Source organism: Colius striatus, chromosome 3 (assembly GCF_028858725.1).
Source record: "Colius striatus isolate bColStr4 chromosome 3, bColStr4.1.hap1, whole genome shotgun sequence".
In the NCBI taxonomy this organism is placed as follows: domain Eukaryota; kingdom Metazoa; phylum Chordata; class Aves; order Coliiformes; family Coliidae; genus Colius; species Colius striatus.
Genome location: NC_084761.1, coordinates 9299354 through 9318087, shown reverse-complemented (window position 1 = coordinate 9318087; position 18734 = coordinate 9299354). Strand labels below are relative to the sequence as shown.

Below are 18734 nucleotides of genomic sequence, written 5' to 3'. Positions count from 1 at the left end.
TGTCTTAAAGGTACCTCTTCAGATCTGCAATGCCCTGAAGAAGCAGTTTGGGTGAGGAAGTCTTAGTGATAGTCAGGCCTCAGCGATTTCTATGAGGTTTAATGTGACTGCTCAACTCTTCAGCAGTACCTGGAGATTTTGCATGTGCAGTGATGTTTTTGTGCCCGTGTACTGACCTGCATGTTTGGCTCTGATAACTGGGGCTTTGGGATGATGCCTGAAATAGCCCTGTGTGTATACTTCTGATGGATCTTCAGTTCTTCCATTTGGTTTGTGCAGAGGTTAACTTCTCACGGGGTTCTCTCTTCCCTTATACTTTGTCAGCATCTGAATTATTCGGGCACAAATAAAAGTAAATGAAGTTTTTGAATGGTACAGCTGCAAGCAGCTGTTGGTACAGCAGCCGACCCTACCCACCTCGGGGAATTAATGGTGACGGTCTCTTTGGCACCCGACCCCCAGGGAGAGCCGTGAACGTCAGAGACTCCCTGCAGTGGGACAGACCTTAAACGCTTTTATTTGAGGAAAAGCATGTAACATGGAGCTTGTGACACGGCACCAGCACCCGGGCGGCAGCGCTCCTCAACGACACAGCCCTTCCCTGATGTGGAGATACACGATGCTAGTTTCACACCCAAACCCGCCCGTGTCCTGTTGCGGTGAGGCGGGCGCGGCAACGCGCGTCTGTGCCCGCCGAGCGGCTGTCGCTCCGCTTTCGGGACCAGTACGGACAGACCGCGGTGAGAGACCCCCGGCAAGCGGCGGCCGGGCTCTGCCCTTAGGGAAATAGCCGCCCGGGCTGCGGAGGGCCGGGGCTCCGCGGGCGCGGTTCGGGCCTCGGGCACACCGAGCGCGGCCGCGCTCCCTCGGCGGGCGGCGGCGCACCCCGCCCCGCGGGCGGCCCCGGCCCGGCCCAGCCCCGCCGGCCCCCGGGCGGCCCCCGCCCCCGGCCCTCACGCCGCCGCCGGGCCCGCGGCATTTCCTCTGAGCTCACTCGGCGGCTGACGCGGCGCCGCTCCCCTCGGAAGAGGAAGGCCGGCAGCGGCGCGGCGGCAGGCAGGAGGGGCGGGCGGGCGGCGGCGGCGGGGCGGGGGGAGCGGCGGCGCGGCCCGCGCTGGGGGCGGCAGGGGCGGCGGAGGAGGGGGGCGGCGGCGGGGGCGGGCGCTCCCCTCCCGCGGGGCCGGGCGGCTGCCCCCCCAGCGGCCCGAGCCCCCGCCGCGCCGCGCCCGTCTACACCCTCACCGTGCGGGCCTTGTGGCCGCTGCTGACCGCGGTCTGCACCGCGCTCCTCTGCCTCTACCAGGCCCTGCACGGCGGCGCGGCCGGGGACGGGGCGGCGGCGGAGGAGGAGGCGGCGGAGGCGAGCTCCGTGCCGCTGCTGAAGGGCTCGGCGCTGCTGCTGCTGGGCTGCCTGCTGGCCCGCTGCTGCGGCGCGGCGGGCGGCGGCTCGAGGCGCGGCGGGGCGCGGGCGGCGGCGGCGGCGGCCCGGCGCGGCGTGCTGGAGAGTCTGTACGCGCGGCAGCTGCGCCTGTCGCCGCACGTGCTGGGGCACAGCAAGGCGCACGTCGGGCGCGTCGTGGCCGAGCTGGTGCGCGCCGCCAAGGCGCAGGGGCTGCAGCCCGGCCCGCTGGCCCTCAGCCTGCGCGGGGACTTCGTGCGCGTCGGCAGCGCCTACGAGCAGCACAAGGTGCGCAGCCCCGACTGCTTCGACGTCCTGGTGCCCTTGCGGCTGCCGCCCCACCTGGAGCCGCAGCCGCGCCGCGCCGACGGACCGGGCCTCTGCGGCTCCGGCGCCTTCGCCTGCGGCCTGCGGGCTCGGACCGGCTGGCCCCGCCGCTACCGGCCTTTCGCCGACGGCTTCTGCGTGGAGCTGCAGGGCCGCTGCCACCTCTCGTCGGGGCTGGTGCTGCGGTGGTTCCAGGGCCACCTGCAGCGGTGCCTGGGCGCCGTGCGGTACCGGCTGCAGGACCGCTGCCGCGTCAGCCTCTCGGTGCTCCCCGGGCGGCCGCCCACGCTGCACATCCTGCCCTGCTCCGACTACGTCTGCTGCCACATCTCCATGGCCGTGCGCCTCATCCCCGCCATCCCGCTCGGCGACGCGCTCTACCTCGTGACCCTGCCTCCCGAGGGCCCGCCGGCAGCCCCGGCCCCCGAGGCGCTCTGGGTCCTGAACACCTCACGGCAGGAGCAGCGGCTGCTGAGCTGGCTGAAGGAGCAGGCCCCGGCCGCCTCGTGCCACCTCAAGTGCCTGCAGATCCTCAAGGGCCTGCGAGACCTGCGCAGGCAGGGCCTGGAGGAGCCCTTCAGCTCCCAGTGGGGCCGGGTGCTCTCCTCCTACGTGCTGAAGACGGCTCTCTTCTCTCTGCTGCTGCAGGGGCCCTTGGAGGCCTGGGACGAGCGGTTCCTGGTGGAGCGGCTGGAGGACCTGGTGCTGTACCTCAGGGACTGCCTGCGCAAGCAGGCGCTGATGCATTTCTTCCTGGGCAATGGCAGCCTTCCCGAGGCCGTGGCACTGCCCCGCTTCCTCAAGGAGGCCGCCCCTGTGAACTTGCTGGCTGCCTTTGATGGGCCCACGCTGGACCTGGCCGCCTTCCAGCTCATCAACACCTGGATCCAGGCCCCGCATGTCATCAGGATGTACAGCAGCCCCCGGTACTTGCGACCGGTGCCCACCCCCTGCCGACACGCCGCCGAGGCCAAGCAGGAGCCACCGGGAGAGTGAGCCGGCGGCCGCGTGGGCCGGTGTCAGCCATGGGCCCTGCCAGGGCAGCACACTCCCAGCCTGCTGGTCTGTCGAGAGCCCGTGTCTGCCGGAGGAAGGTGGGGACCGTTTAAATATGGTCCTGTGGCATTGTCTCTGACCTGAGAAAACTTAAGAAACCAGAAGCCGAGACTGAATGAAGTTGTGATTCTTGTTCTTTGATCTCATTGGTTGTTGATTGCAAAATTGTGACATTTCTAGGAAAATGCCTTAATTTAGAAGGGTTAAATTCAGTCGCCTGTTTGCAAACCTGACTTTAACAGGCTCAAGGTGTCGTTTCCAGAAACTGGTGTTAAACTGTTGTCTTAGTGGCAAAACTGACGTTTTCCTGAGATGTGCTTTTATGATGCAAATTCCACGTGGGGTTTTAAAATCCTGTAAGTGTGAACAACCAACCCACCCTCCCGTAACATACCAAGGTGCTCTTAAACCATGGCAAGCGCTAGAGCACGGGTGTGGATCAGTTTGAAATGCTCAGTGATGTGCTCTGAATTCCCTGTGCGATCGAATACGTTGTGCTGAACAGAAACAACGACGTGTGTGTTAACGTCAAATGGAGGGGGGAAGCAAAACCTCTCCAGTAACAACATGCAGAATGTAGTTGCATGTTCCAGTGTTCATGTGAAGGTTATACTGAAGGATTGAAATGCAGAGAAAAGGAAACAAATAGCACTTTATTTTCACAAAGGCCTTACTTTTGGGATAATTGGCTGCACTAAATGTTGCTAGGCAGGAGGTATTAGTATTTTGTTAAAGGAATGATGCTTGAATCATCCCAAGAAAAAAAGAGCTTCCTTTAAGGAACTGCCCTGATGTTTGTTTATTTGTAGGTTTTTGGTGAGTTTTACTATTTCCAAGTATTATTTCCTTTAGAATTTGCCTTGCCTTAAGGACCAATGATAAAACTAAGAAAGTCTGTGTTATTTTTGGAACAAGCCTTAAACCAGTCCCAGTCTCAGTGCTGTAAGCTGCCTGCTGTGCCCTCCTGCTCGCCGGTAGGAGTTTGGTGGGGTTTTTGGATGACTGCCTAACCAGTTGTCTGATCATGGCAGTGTTTTGACCAAATAACTTGATGGGTTTTTCGAATGCTGTGCTATGACCAAATTGTTGTCTTCTTGTGGGAAGGAGGAAGTGAAGTAATTCAGGGTACTTCAGAATTGTTTAGCACTGATTCATGGTACAGTGGCAGTTTCAGGCTATGGATTTTGGTGTCTTCTAAATACAAACATCAGCCAGATAATTCATCAGCACTTCTTGCCTGGCTGTATCCCAGTTGCTGGAGTAGACAGGCCAGTTGTAACACAACCAGCTCCACAAGTGTCCTTAGCTGCTGGGGCAGGTACCTAGTGTACAGGAACCTGATGTGTCCCAGGGTTTCAGCAAATTCAGGATTTCAAATCCTTGCTTTATTGGGTCACCTGATAAGTATTTGATACATTAAGACCCAAAGTGTGTTGCTGAATTGCTGGCCTTCAGGACCATGTGCCTTACTACCCACTGTACCATGTCCTAGGTGAGCAGCCAGAAGTGAATTATAAATGACCAAGTGTAAGTTTTGGGAAGCTTTAGGATAACTTGAAGTTACTGATATGTTCCCTGATGTACACAAAGATACCAGTGTGCTTTATTCAGAGTTCTGTGCATCAGAGCACCAACCAAATATTTCCATAATCTATGAAGCTTTATAAAAGTCTATTTTTGTAAATGGAAACACTCCCTAGGCAGATGTTTGCCTACTCCTGTCTATTTCAACTGCTCTTGCAGTCGTATTTTCAGGTAATTATAGCATAGGTCACACCCGCAAGTTGGGTTATTTTTATATATGAAGCTCTGCTTCTTTCTACAAACAGTGTATTTATAGGTAGTATTGATCAAATGATCTTTGCACATGGTATTTAAGGCTAAGTGAGCTACCTTGGTGTTTTGGTTTTATCTCTTTTTTTGGTAGTAGACCATGATCTGTGCTATTTTTTTGCAGACTTGTGTTACTTGGTATTTGAAATAAGATGCAGTTCTGCAATCAGTGCCATTGAATCTTTTGCCCAAAGAAGGACTAGATGACCAGCCCAGGGTACAGTGGCTGCCTGGATTCGTGATGTAAAACCCCTTTAGCTGTTAATCTGGCATCACAACCACTTCAGTCAGCTATTAGTTTGCTTACACCTCAGGCAAGTGTGATCTTTTCTCTGAAAAAGGGATGCACATTTGGCATGTGTTTAGTGTTGCTGCAAGACATGGAAATCTGTAACAGAACTTTCTCACTGAAATGCAGTCATGCCAGGAAAAGACAGTTGCACCAGGAAGTGCATGACAAGGAGAGATGGTGGAGGATATAAATAGTTTAGAAAATGAAAGTTGGGCTGTGGAGTGAGTGAGAGTGATGGTAAAGTCTCAGTGAAGACACACTGTAAACAAGTCAAAGGACATAGAGATAAAATTGGAGGAGAGCTATTGAAAGCAAGGTGGATTTGGAGTGTTGGAAGAAGAGATCCAAGTGGGTTTTGCTTTGACAGTATTTCCAACGTGGTTGAATTTATCAGGGCTGAACATTGAGACAAACTTTCAGTTTGTTTTAGCCTTGGAGGCTAGCAGTGTGAGCTTTTGCTCAGCGAGGCCAGTGATGGGAGAAAATGTATGCATTTGTTTTAAGAACCTTCGGCTTGGGCAGACTTTCTTGAGGAGAGGGGGCAATGTGCATGCAGTTGGTGGGAGGTCTGAGAAAATCTCTTAGACTAACTTGTGGCTCTGATGTCCAACTGAGATATGAAGAGTGTTTTCTTTTATCTGCTATAAAGCATGCATTCATGAATATGACTCACAAAAGGAGCTGATAAAAAGTTGGGTTCTGTTACAGCATTCGTCCTGTTCCACAACAACCATGACATCACTAGTACCTGCAGTGTGCTGGGGATCTTACAGAGCCTTATCTGTGAGGAGGTGTACAGAGAATTTGACTTATGTGAGGAATTCTGTGTGCCTTTTGCCTTCTCCCTCTCTCCTAGCCCGTGGATACTGTACACAGAGCAAGGTTACGAATGCATAGTTGTCAAGGTCGTGACTGTTGTGTTGTATCTTAGGCTCAGCATGGTTGCTTCTGTGTGTGGAAACTGAAACACAAACACAGAAGAAGGAGCATGTGACCTAGCACTAATGTGAGTTCTTGGTTCTCTCTATCTGCAGCCTGATTGCAAAGACAGTGCAAATGAAGTGGGGTTTAATCAATATTAATTGGGGAGTCACACCTGCAAGAGAATAAGTTTAGTTACAGAACCAAAATACGTATGTGTGACTTCACTTTGTATCAAAATACGCCCTGTACTTCTCAAAGACATCATTATTTCTTACCTGACTGAATATCTCAAAAACATTCCTCTTTTGATTTTGAATCTCTGCAGAATAATGTAAATTCTAAGTGCCTGTTTGCAGTGGACATTGTTGGTACAATTCTTTTTTGCTGGTTAAGAATCAGACCAAAGATTAAAGTGTTCAGCTGCTATTGTGGGGTTGTTTTTTTTAGAAAAGAAGTGTTTATAGGTTCAAAGTGTCAGCCCATGTTAATGAAACGTTTATACATTCATTTCCTATTTAATTCCAAAGTATTTTTGCACTTTTTACTGTTTCCATAAAAAGCTGATGGGTTTGTTTTAATATTTCACTGTAGTAATAAACAGCTGTTTAAAGCATCCCTGCCTCGAGATTTCATTTCCCTGTTATCTTTCTTCAGTGAAAGCTCCCTGCAGCCACAAAACTCTGATGGGCAGGTTTGTGCTCTTCAGGAGGAGACTACTAAAGTGGGAAAGCCACGGGAAAGCAGGAAGTGCACGCCTTGGGACTTGAGCAGAGGGATCCGGGAGGAGAGCCAGGAGCACGGCTGGCACCCGCTGTGGTGTCGCTGCCTTTTGAAATGGAGTGCTTGTGGCTGCTTTCATCAGAGATGAAGAAGGATTCAGTTCTTGTTTCTCTTGTCTCCAGGTCACTACATAAAATCTGCTTTTTCTGGTGCTTAATGAAGACCCAGGACTTCATTTCACAGTAGCTGTGGGAGCTTTTCAGTGTGGCAGGTACAGACTCATCTCCCTTCCAAACTGCATAGGTCACGCTCTATTAAATATGGAAAAAGTCCTGCTGAAGGCAGCAGGAGTTGTGTGGATGGGCCATCAAGTTACCTGTGCTTCATTAGGCTTTGGTAAGATGCCAGAACTACACACACTAGTGTACCCTACTGAAGAATGAATTAACAGCAAGACCCCAAGGTTTTTAATCATTAAATCAAAGCTGTACCGAAAATAACTATCTCCAGATCTTTGTGTGCCTGCCTCTTGCCTTGCAGGGAGTAGCTTCTGTAGGAGGGGCAGCAGTTGGTGCAGCACTGAGGCAGGCCAGCTGGCACTGGCCTTCTCGCTGGCCAAGACTGGAGGAATGTCATGCCTCCAGTGTCAACACTCAGTCACCCGAGTCAGCGCCAAGGAAGCATATTTAGATCTTCACCTCTTTAATAACATTATCTCTTATTAATGGCTTCCTTTAAAAGCAATAGCCATCCTCTGGTCTCCATTCATTCCTTGCTTTGAAATATTTCTCTGTTTGAAGCCCAAGTTTCTATTCAGCAGAAAATCGTTAAACATGGGGGTTTCCTGTCATGATAAATCTGTTAACAAGAAATTAACTGCCTTAAGGACTTGCATGCTTGGTGTTTAAAGGGAAGCCTGTTTGCATCCAACTCATTGGATAAATTGTTTAAAACATTTCCATCCCTGTGCAAATACTTTCCTTGTAACGCAGCCAAGGTCAGTAGCAAGTTGCTGATTAAGTACTGCTAATGCAAGTTACTGCTGCCTGGAGCAGAAGGGACTCTTGTTTGTGCATCCCATTTTCATGAGGCTCCAGAAGAGTTCAGGCACAAGAAATTTGCTTTTCTAGGTTGGTTTATTTCCTATGTCGATTCTTTGACTGCCTGCTGAGCTTTCCCTGAGGTATGTGCCATTCTCACTGATGACAATCTGAGCAGCTGCCAGAGAAGCAGCCAGCCCTACTTTTGTTGAGCTGATAGCACTAGGAATCTGGTGGTCTATGTAGAGCCCAGGACTTGCACTCCTTGAAGCCTCTGGATTCACCCTGAGTCCTTGCTGATGCTTCAGAGCACAGTGTTCTGCTTCCCCAGGGCTCTGAGTAGCTCACAGCTCTGAAGTAAGCAGGATGTGGAGGGCTGCCCGTAGAGCTGCCTGTACATCATATTACCATTGTGGGTTTCTGAGTGTTTTTAAGAGACTACCAATTAAGAGACTACCTGTGCTCTCATGTCTATGCCTGTAGTGTCTTCTTTTAAATATGTAACCAAGACTTAGCACATTTGAAACGACCTCATGAGGGATTCAAAGCACCAAACCAGTTGATGGGCAGCAGGGCTGTAGGTAACGTATGTTCTGTGCCTGTGCAGCAGCCTGCTAGGATTCAAAGGACCATACACATGCAGAACTCTTAAAGGTTGTTACAAATGCACATGCATCAAATGTCATCGGGCACCACTCTGCTGCATTAAGGAAGCCTTATTTTTTTTCCTCTTAGAGGAGAGCAGCGCTGGTACAGAGATGCAGAACATTTCTGTGGACTCAAGTTACAGGCTGCATTTCTTGAGACCCCTGGGAATTCCCCCTGCCCCCAAACCAGGGCCAAAGCTGCAGAGAGAATACTCAGTTCTCTGGACTGGATGTAATAAAGATCTGTTAGTATTTTTGTGATCCTCTGTTGGCTTCTGTCCCTGTCACAGAGTCCATACAATGACTTGAGCAGGGAAAAAAAAATGGGAGGTGAGGAGGAGACAGAAGGTAGGAGGATTATGCTGTGAAGGTTACTAGCTATCAAATTACAAAAGAAAAATTACCCTTATGCTGGATTCCTAGTGAAGAAAGAGGAAGAGTTGCTTTCAAGAGTCTCTGATAGAGACCTGGTAGCTGTAGAAACAGAGGAAGTACAGTAGCAAAATCCAACAAGATAGCCCACTTCTCCACTGCTATTTCCATCTGCTTCTTTCCAGTTTAACTAGGGGAGAAGATAAGAGCTGAATTCACTGGCAAACCAGTGTGCTTACTAGCCATGCTTCAGGGGAGGGCAAAGGAGAGGGCAACTCTTGGCTTGCTCTGCCAGTGGTTTACTCCATGCAAAATGCAAATGCTGAAATGCAGAACTCAGATCAAAGGAGGGAGCGTTTGGGTACACTGCAGATCTGTCTCCTGTGCTATCTCAGATGACAGGCTGGGATCAGTGGTTCGAAAGACAAGTCCTGGTCAAAATTCAGCTAGCTTTACACATCCTGAGAGCTGCTCTTGAGTTTCCCAGGTCCTGCTGGCATGGCACGAGGAGCTGCTCCGCTGCCTGTGCAAGCGAAGCGCCGGAGCAGCAGCTACAGAGGAAATGAGTCATTCTTCTATTTCTGTTGCAAAAGACTTCTCTGGGCTGTGCAATGCATTTAGGAATATATTCTTGCTGCTTCTTGGAAGTTCTCCTCCTAGGACCACGTTCAGGCACACAGACATCAGCCAGTGGAGGGGCAGGTTACAGACCTTTCCTCATTTTGATGAGGTTGTGCAGGCTTGGTGTCTGTGGGGACCTTTGGTCAGCGGCTTCCTCCAGCTTCTTTTTCATAGGGCTCTCAGCTCTGGGTCTGGCTGCTGGTGGAGGGGCTGCTGCTAAAGAGGTGGTCCTATGGGGGTGTTAGTGTGCCTTCTGAGCATCTCCTTTTGTCCTACACCCTTGGAGGCTTCTTCAAGTGTGTTTCAAAAAGGAGAAGCTTGCTAGTCATAAGGACTGTGAATCATGGGCACTTCTCCAAAAAATTAGTTCTATAAGAGCCCGTAAGTGTTTTCCCAGAAGCTACTTGAGCTCAGCAGCCATCCAGACCCTACCAAAACTAAAGACATCTCCTGGATAGCAATAAAAAAGAAAAAAAGATGCTGTTGGGGAGGAGAACAGGAGCAGTAGCCTCCAACAAACCAATAAACCCATTTCTCCCTGTTCATTTCAGTGTGGTGTTTTCTAGAGTGCTGCAAACAGACCTGGAAGTGCCTGTGTTGGCAGGCTGGCTGCCTGAGGAGGCACAGTCCCTGGGAGGCATTACCTGGTAAACCACCATCAGCCCTCTCTCTCCTCACTGCTGCCCTGGCACATGACTAAATAAAGTGCGCTGGCACTCAGCTGTAACCTCTACTGTGAGAGCACAGGAGATCTTGGTACAAATTGGGCAAAGTGGCCATTTTCAAATCTTGCAGGAGTTTTAACTTGCTCAGGAACAATGCAAGGCTTGGCCAAAGCTTTGTATGTGCCTAAGGATGACCTTCTTCAAATGGTCCACTTATTTCTGGGTTCTTTGAGAGTCTACCTTGAAGGGCAGAGTCTTCTTGATGTCCTGCACCTGGGTGAGTGCACCAATTCCAGCAGAGCAGCAGCAATGCAACTTTAACATGGCATTTACCCCCCACATTTTACAAGAGCTCCTTAAAATGTTCCCACTTTCAGAACAGAGAAATGGTGGGTGCCAGAGGGAGGGAGGCTGATAGGAAAATGCAAAAAACAATCCTGTGGTTTGCTCCTTGGAAATGCTACTGGTGCTCCAGGAAACCATAGAAATGTTTTGTGCAGAGCTTGTGTTGAGCTGTGGTGTTTTAAGTTTGCCTCTCATTACCCAAAATGTTTATAGGGGCACATAACGAGCTTTTGACACTCAAATAATTCATCAAGGAAGAATTGTTAATGGCCTGCCAAAAACTATCCCTGTGTTGTGGCAATTAGGAGCTAATTATAATGAGAAGCTGCTGGATGAAATTAGTATCCAACTTACAGGGACAACAGAAGCATCCATACAGATAATCTGTGGGGAGATGGTGGGAGAAAGATGAGAGCAGGGAATGTAGCAGTTATGCTGCAAGGAGGGGGCAGGGACATCACATTGGAGAAGATGGCAGCTAACTGGATGATCATCAGAAGAGTCAGCCCTCAATGGAAAACATGATGGCTTTTCCAAGGGCTGACTGGGATTTGCATTAACTTCTCCAGCCAAAGCATTCCAGGCTTGTAGCTTTTGTGGAAGAAGATGTGGATTGAGCATTGCTTTCTGCCTTCTGAAATGTCAGCTGGTGAAAGGGATGCCCACCCATCTCTGGCAGCTGGAGGGGTACAATGTCTGCTGCCTGAAAAAGGGTCGTTTTGGTGGTGAAATTCATCATTCAGGTACGAGCCTGCACACACTGGGATACACTGTCCTGGCTGCTCTGGCAACATCTCTGCCCCTCAGGAGCAAGGGTTTGTTTTCAGCAGGTTTTTCCCTGTTGTGATGGCTCTGGGCTTGCAGAGGAGACAGGCCCTTGCAGCAGAGAGAGCAGATGGATAACTGCCTTCTCCCACTGCACAGTATTTTCATAACCTTTCACTGGCAGAGCAGGGCCAAGGTGGTGATGGTTCTCTGGCCACTGCTGCTCAGCTCCTGCCAGTGGGGGAGGAAGCCAGGGCTCACATACAACTTACTTTCCTCCCCTTTCTTCTTGGAAACTTAACTTGCATTGCTAAGAAGGTCCCCAGTTCAATGCCATAAAAGAGATGCTGCAGGGAAGAGAAGTATGCTTCCTTCCTTGGGAAAGGACTAATGCAGTCCTTGACTCAACTATATTGCTTCTCTGAGGTCAGCAGGCATACAATTTGTCACTTGTGATGGCAGGTGATGCAGGTCGTGCTATTGGCACAGTGGGATGAGGCAGCAGGTAGGGACAGGATGTTGCTCGGGAGCACAGACACTTGTGATTCCCTGACAGCATCACTTCAACAACTGCAAGTTGCTGGGAATGATGTGGGGGGAAGGAATAGAACGTACTGCTGCCTGTGTAAAACAGGGTGCAAACCCAAGAGCAAACATGTTACCCTCTAATCTGCAAGAACAGCTTTCTTCAGTCAGATACCCAGGGGCAAGGAGGAATTCTGTCACCTGGAGCTGAGCAGACTTGTGCACGTGTGGTTGGTTCAGTCTGTGATGAAGATAGGTTTGCTTTCCAAGTGTGACTCTGAATCTGAATGGCAGAGAGCACAGTGTGTTGCTGTGTGTAATGATTTTGGTTTCCATTAGTGCCCCGAGAAAAGATCTCTCATGAGAAGGAAATTGTAATTCAGAAAGGACTCGCATCATTTATATTGGTTGCATTTTAACTGGGTTTGCAGCCTCCCTCTTCAGCAGAGCTGCATCCCAGTGAAAACACCACAGACCAAACACATGGGAATAGGGAGGAGGGAAAATGATTCCAACAACAGAAACAGATGGGTGAAACCAAGGTCCCTGCGAGGCAGAAATATTTAGTAAGTGCATTTATTTCTCAGCTGCAGCACTTCAATGCTTTAAAATGAAAATGATTCCTTTAACCCACCAAGTTTAGCTCTACTGTGTAATAACAGTATTTTGCACATCTGCTTAAAGAGATGAGAAAACCAGATGTAACAGTCTCTGCTGCTGCAGCAGGACAATTGGAAACGGAACCTTTTGTAGTAAAAATAGTCCTGGCCTTTTGAACCTGTTGAATGCTGAAGTCAACATGGGCATGTCTTTGTAAATCATGATTTGGTATTTGCAGCTGAATGATCCTAAACTCATTCCCATAGCTGAACCTTCGTAGCTCAGAACTGGATTTTATTGCTGTCAATACTGTTTGCTTCTTTTTCTCACGAGCTTTAAGCAATCTCTGTTTTTCTGCTTTGGTCATTTGTTTCATAATTTAAAAGCTTTTCTCTTACCAGCCATATTTAAATGTTTTTGCATAACTTGTGCTACATTTTGCAGCTGCACAGCCCCAGGGCTCAGTTACAAAGCCTTGCTGAGGTAGTTGAAGACAAAGCGTGCTTGACCACATCTGTTTCTGTGTTCACTTACGTCTTTAGGCCACTGCTGGAGAGGAGAAAACTGCAAACGCCCATGTCTCCCCAGCCTCGTTGAAGGTTTGATACTGTTGTCAATGTTCATCTGAATAGGAAAGGAACATTTAAAATTCTGCCAATAAATTAGTGTTAATCAAATGGGTAGAGTTGTACCACAGTCATTTGAACAACTTCCAGGGGATGAGACTGTTCTAAAATAAGTAATTCCTGAGTTTGTAACACAACCAGAGCTCTCAACATTTATCTTTTATCCTCAGCCTCACAGAGATCCCACACTCTGACCTTTTTAGATATCCTCTTTTCAAGATCAGCACTGAAAGTATCTTGAGTATCTTTACCTCTAAAGTTGTGTCAATTTGGGGACGTGGGTTCTGTCCCCTATTTGTTCAGTCCTCCTTGTCAAGGTCACACTGCATCCCCCAGAGCTTGGGAAGCCATGTCTGCAGCTCCCACCCGGCTCCTCTTGGTAGGAATGACTTTTGTTCTGCTGAATTTGTCTTCCTGAGAAGCTGGGATACTACTTTTCAGCTTCAGAATGGCTGATGTTGCTCATTTCTCAGTCATTAGATTAAAACAAATACTAAGTAAAAAATGTCTTTAAAAACAGAGTCTTTTCCATAGGAATTTGCTTCAGTGGGGACCGTGAGATATTCTCTCTGTAATGATTTATATGACAAAAATAGCTCTTTCCTATGTCTGCAAACAGACACGTGAGCCTGGAAAAGAAATCTAGCAGTTAATTCCACAGCCCCACAGCTTGAATAAACCAGTTGTAAAGAAAATGAATTACAAAAGCAACTGAAAAACTGAACTTCCCTATAAATACAATGTTTTCTCCTCGGAAGTCTCAAAATACTCCAGGCTTTTTAGCATGACCCAAAGCATAGCGTATCCAAGCTTTTTTGGCCTCAATGCAAGGAGTGAGTTCCAAAGCAGAAGAGTCCTGGCAGTGCTGTGCCGTCTCCAGGGGACTCTCCTGCTGCTGAAATTGTACCACATCAGGGGTGGGGGGACCCTGCAAGCCGCTGAGTCACAGGCCACAGAGGCCCTGTCCTTATTGCATAATTAGGTCACTGAAAGAACATGACCTCAAATTCATCTTTAAACGTGTGTCCCAGCAGTCACTGCTTCATGAATCACAGAGTGGCTGGGGTTGAAAATGGATCTCCAGAGACCATCCAGTCCAATCCCTTGCTAAAGCAAGGTTCACCTCGATTGGGTCACACAGGAACGTTGTCAAGTGGGTTTGAAAACCTCCAGAGAAGGTGACTCCACACTCTCCCTGGGTAGCCTGGGCCAGAGCTCCCTCACCTGAACAGTAAAGAAGTTTTTCCTTGTATTTAAGTGGAACTTCATGTGTTCCAGCTTATGTCCATTACCCTTAGTCCTGTTGCTGGACACAACAAATGTTGCCCCATCCTCTTGACATCAACCCTTTAGGTACCTGTAAGTGTTGATGAGATCCCCCCTCAGTTTTATCTTCTCCAGGTTAAACAGCCCCAGTTCCTGCAGTCTTTCCTCATCAGAGTGATGTTCAAATCCCCTGATCATCTTTGTAGCCCCGTTTGCCTTCAGCTGCTTGACCCTCCTGGCACGATGGGACACCGCTGAGGGCTCTGCTGCCACAGTGCTGAGATGCGGTCAGCATGTTGGAACCCAGCAGTGAGGGCTCTCTCAGGGACAGGCTTCCTGTGAGCAGCGACTTGGGTTCGAGGGCTTGATACAATAATATGCAGTGCCTGCCTCCTCAGAGGCTGCCTGCCCTTTGGCTGTGCTTTTTATCTCTGTTTACTATAGGAATAGCTTTAGTAGATTGTGCTGTGTTATTCGGTTCCCTGCCAGCACAGATGTTAAAGACAAAATAGAAAGCATGTGAGTGCAAGGGTACCTGTATTTTTTATGGCATAAGCAAGGCCATTATAAATTATATGAGGCAATGAGGATCTGAGGATTTCAAATTTAGCCACTTTAGCTGGAGACTTAAGAAAAGAGAAGAATGTGCTTTTACTGATATTGCCAATTAGGGAGCTGCCAGGTGGCCAGTTAATAACCCAGGCGTGCAGCAGAAGATGCAGCATCAGCAGCTGCTGTTTCTGAAGCAAAGCAGAGTGTGCCCCAGGGCACAGAAACAGCCCAGGGCAGCACTGGGGCAGACGTGACAAGAGGGAGATCCTGGGGTAGGTAATGCCAAACCAGAAAGGGATAAGAGCTTAGGAATACTGCTGAGAAGGAGGAGGTGAAAGCAATGAAATCTGAAGAAGAGTTGGCTACTGAAAATGCAGAAGCCTGGGAAATGGTATCATGGCTTCAAATCGGGCAGATTCACAGGTGTCACTGGGCTTGGTGAGCTGATTTAAAGGCAGTTGAGACCAAAGGCTGGATGAATCATGGAAATGGGTTGTAGCAGGTTCCCGTTTTGTCACTAGCTGGAATCTGTGTCAGTCACACTGATGTCAGCCCGGTTCCTGCTGGAAACTGCATCGTTGCTGGCACAAGTCCCGCTGCTATGACCTCTGCATGCCTCAAGGGGCTGGAGCGTGGGCTGGAGGTGCTGGGGCCCAAGCTTCTTGCTGAGCCCTGGAGCACAGCAGGAATGGTATGGGAGAAGAGGGTAGCCTTTCTCTACTCCCAGCAAAGCTGTCTGGCCATGCTGCTAGGTGGGAATTTGGGAGAAGGCACTGAAGGGATCAGCAGATGAGCTTGGGTGGCAGCTGGCAAGGTTTAGTGTCCACCTTTGCCAGCAGCAGGAAGCACAACTCTGCTCACATCAAGCACCTTCTGCACTTGTAACAAAGCATGACACAGACCCTGACACTGAGTCAGCCCTAGAACTACAATAAATACAGGTTTCTACAGTAAAGTCAAAGCTAATCTGTGCTGCCGAAAGCCTGGGGTGTGGGGCCAGCAAGGCAGAGCTGTCCTGCTGCAAACCCAGCAATCCCTCTTGCCCCCACCATGTGCCAGGTCTCTGCTGGGTACACAGCTGGGTAAAGGCAGGTGAGTAGAGTTTCTGCTTTCTACTTTGGCAACTAAAGCAGATCTGCTCTCAGATCTACTGAGAGTGCAAGAGCCTGGCTTGCACTGCCAGATAGAGGTACCTACCCAGTTTGCTCTGCTCTGTGTGCCAGTTTGCTGCTCAGGGGCTCTATGTCAATGCCCACTAGCCCTTTGTCTCTCTTGAGTGAAGGTTGTGGGGCCAGTTCTGCTCCTGGTTGCCCAGAACGTCTTGAATAAAACCTCCTGGACTTGCCTCTTCGAGGTACAAACAAGGCAGAAGAAAGCCTGAAAAAGCACAGAGGGGAAACTGCATTTCCATGAAACCTGCAAGGAGACAAACACGTTACTTGAGATGGCTCTGGAAGAGTGAATGCAAGATGCCTTTGTTGGAGAGATGATGCTGTGGGGAAACAAAGCTAATCCTGTCATGATGAGAGAAGCTGGACCTTTATGGGCTGCCAACAGCAGTGGGGAAGCACAGCTACAATGGTTTGTCATCTATAAACACATCTGGAGATAAGAAGCTTATTTTTAGTCAGAATGGTAGCTGGCTATTCCAGCAGGCTCAAGTGATGATGATAAGGATTTGGCATAGGAACAGCAGAGTAAGACATCTCATCTTATCTTGCACCACCACTTTTCTCCTCACTTTCCCCCTTGCAGCAGAAAGCACTGCCAATTGCTTTGGGAGGATTCAAATGGAAATCCTTTGAAATAGCCATCACATTTCTTTCCCCTTCCCCTTCCTCTTCCTCTTCCCCTTCCTTCACTTTTTCAGAGTGATGTTCCTCTCCCTTAACTTCAAGGCACAACACAGATGAAATTCTTTGACTAAGGTTTAGAAAACACATGCAGACGTGGCATTTTGAATACCAGCAGCCCTGGGTCTGGTTTGTCTGAGAAGCTGCTGAAGTGATTTGCTGTGCTGGAGGCAGATTTTGCTACTTGCTGGGCTGGTTGTAATGATTCGAGCCCATGCTCTGGATGTAGCTGTTGTTATTCCCGATGTGTATGAATATGAATAAGAATAGAAATGTATCCTAAAATCGTATTCTGCAAGAGCAGTGTTAATTTCCTTGTTTTCTGCATGGAAACTTTGCATTTCAAGCCTCGCCATCTGCATTGCAGCCATTACATGTGGGAAGTATGGAATGTGTCTTATCAGACACAGAGCGCGCAGCAAAGGACATCCAAAGGTTATGTTGTCATCATGTCAAATGGGTCTGTTTATTCTGAGTGCTGTAAAAGCAGAGCTTAATCAGAGCATCAGCCATATGCAGATTTGAAATTAGATTGTACAATAACCACCTGTCTGCTGTTTCTAATCCATCATATTGCTTGGGTTAGAGCTGTGTTTGCTCAGCAGATGTATGTGCTGGGAGAATGTCATCTAAAAGCCTTCATGCAACAGTGTAAAAAGGCACTTAAATGCATGTGTATGTGTGAGTGTGCAAGAGAAGCACATCTATCTTATAGCTTTGTGCTACAGTCTGCTACTAAAGTATGTGGGGATAAAAAGAAGGTATTTTTCCACGTAAAAATCAATGGCATTAGTGAACTCCCCTATAAAACTTGTTCTGCTCTTCTTTTCAGGTTCATAATGCTTGTATGTCAAAATGAAAAAGGTGTTGACAATTGATGCAGTACTTGATCTTTCTCTGTCCTAAATGCTTTTAAAGCAGTAAGTACAAATCTGCACACCATGTTTATACAGTGAGGCATGCCATAGCTTTTTGTGAGTCACAGCATTCCACCTTTAAGGAGTCAAAAAAAATCTATCTGGAAAGTTTAAACTTCTCTCCACTATGTTGCAATATCTAAAAGTAACCCCCCCATGTGTTCCCTTACTTGCAAGCTGCATCAAGGTGGTGGTGAGTCAAGATGAAAACAGCAACGATATTCAAAGCAAAGGCTGACATTTTAAACACTGGCACTTGGAAAGAAGTGGAATTAAAAAATTGACAAACAACTTGTACCACAGTTTAATCGTATGCTCAAAACTGCCTGAAACAGTAAGTACTCCAGGCTAGGGGTTTTTTTCCCTTGCTTATCTTCACTGTGGCAATTATTCTTCTAAAGTTGTAGCTGCTCTCTCTGGGGAAAAAGAGAATTCATTTTTTCTAATTCAGAGCACGGCCCTTCCCACGGAAGTCATTGTGAGTCTTGCATTGAATCCGATGAGAACTTCAATGGGCCATTTAATGAGCTCAGTAATGCAAGAGCTTTCCAAAGCCATCCTGCCTCAGCAATTCCCTCCTTACCACAGGGAGCAGTAGTGACCAGTGTTTTTGGGCTGGCCAACAGCTGAAGCTGTACATATCTCCTTATCCAGAGCAGCGAGCAACATTCCAGTGTTTTCACCGTTCACCACAGTAAACTGGAACATAACAGGGCTGTTGTGAACCAGAGAAGAGCCCTATAGCACACAACTGCTGACTGTCCATCTGGCCTAGAGCCGTAAGCCACTGCCTCTTTCCTCTACCTAGGGTTTAGCGTAAATCCATGTGACAGGAAGGTGCCAGAAGCGTAGCAGGAGAGTTTCCCCTTAAACTGAGGACAGAAGCCTTTGTTCAGAGCAGCATGTTGGGAAGCCTTTGTGTGGCATCAAGGAACAGCCCTAAATCTCCACCTTTCCTGTGCTTTCCCATTTTAAAAGTTTGACCTCAGAAGAGCACTTTCCTACTTGTGCTCTCCAGGTCCAACCTACCCATGTTGGCCATGACTGAACCACATCCCCTCCTGCCCTGCTGCTGGCTGAGCTCTGAGGTGTCAGCACAGGTATACGAAGCCAAGCAGCATGCTGCTCAGCGTGGTCTATGCGTTAAAAGCTCGCTCCTTACTCCAGTTCCTCATCTTGGCTTGGGAAGATGTGAGGATGTATGTTTCAACTTTACTCGTTCAAGCTCATAAGCCAACCGCATCCTTGACGAAACTCAGGTGCGTTCACAGCATCTTCTCAGCCAGTCAACTCTTTAGAGGAAAACTGCTGTAAAAATGGCTTTACCAGACAAGGCCACCGCTCTTCCACCAGCCGCTGCCTCTCCGCACATACCTGCCCAGGCTTTTG

General features: G+C 48.8%; 1 protein-coding gene across 1 annotated transcript; it reads left to right on the top strand.

Annotated features, from left to right (window-relative positions):
* The first annotated feature begins 619 nt into the window (after positions 1-619).
* ITPRIPL2 (ITPRIP like 2) lies at positions 620-6444 on the top strand. Its single transcript, XM_061991997.1, has 2 exons — positions 620-740; positions 1128-6444. The coding sequence occupies exons 1-2, from the start codon at positions 620-622 to the stop codon at positions 2720-2722; spliced, it is 1716 nt and encodes a 571-aa protein (XP_061847981.1). The 3' UTR covers positions 2723-6444.
* The last annotated feature ends 12290 nt before the right edge of the window (positions 6445-18734 follow it).

What these genes read in the sequence shown, in the direction of transcription:
- ITPRIPL2 (XM_061991997.1), top strand. Translation starts at nt 620, where the DNA reads ATGCTAGTTTCACACCCAAACCCGCCCGTGTCCTGTTGCGGTGAGGCG. An exon ending in ACCAGTACGGACAGACCGCG is followed by an intron (nt 741 to 1,127) that starts GTGAGAGACCCC and finishes TGGGGGCGGCAG; the next exon opens with GGGCGGCGGAGGAGGGGGGC.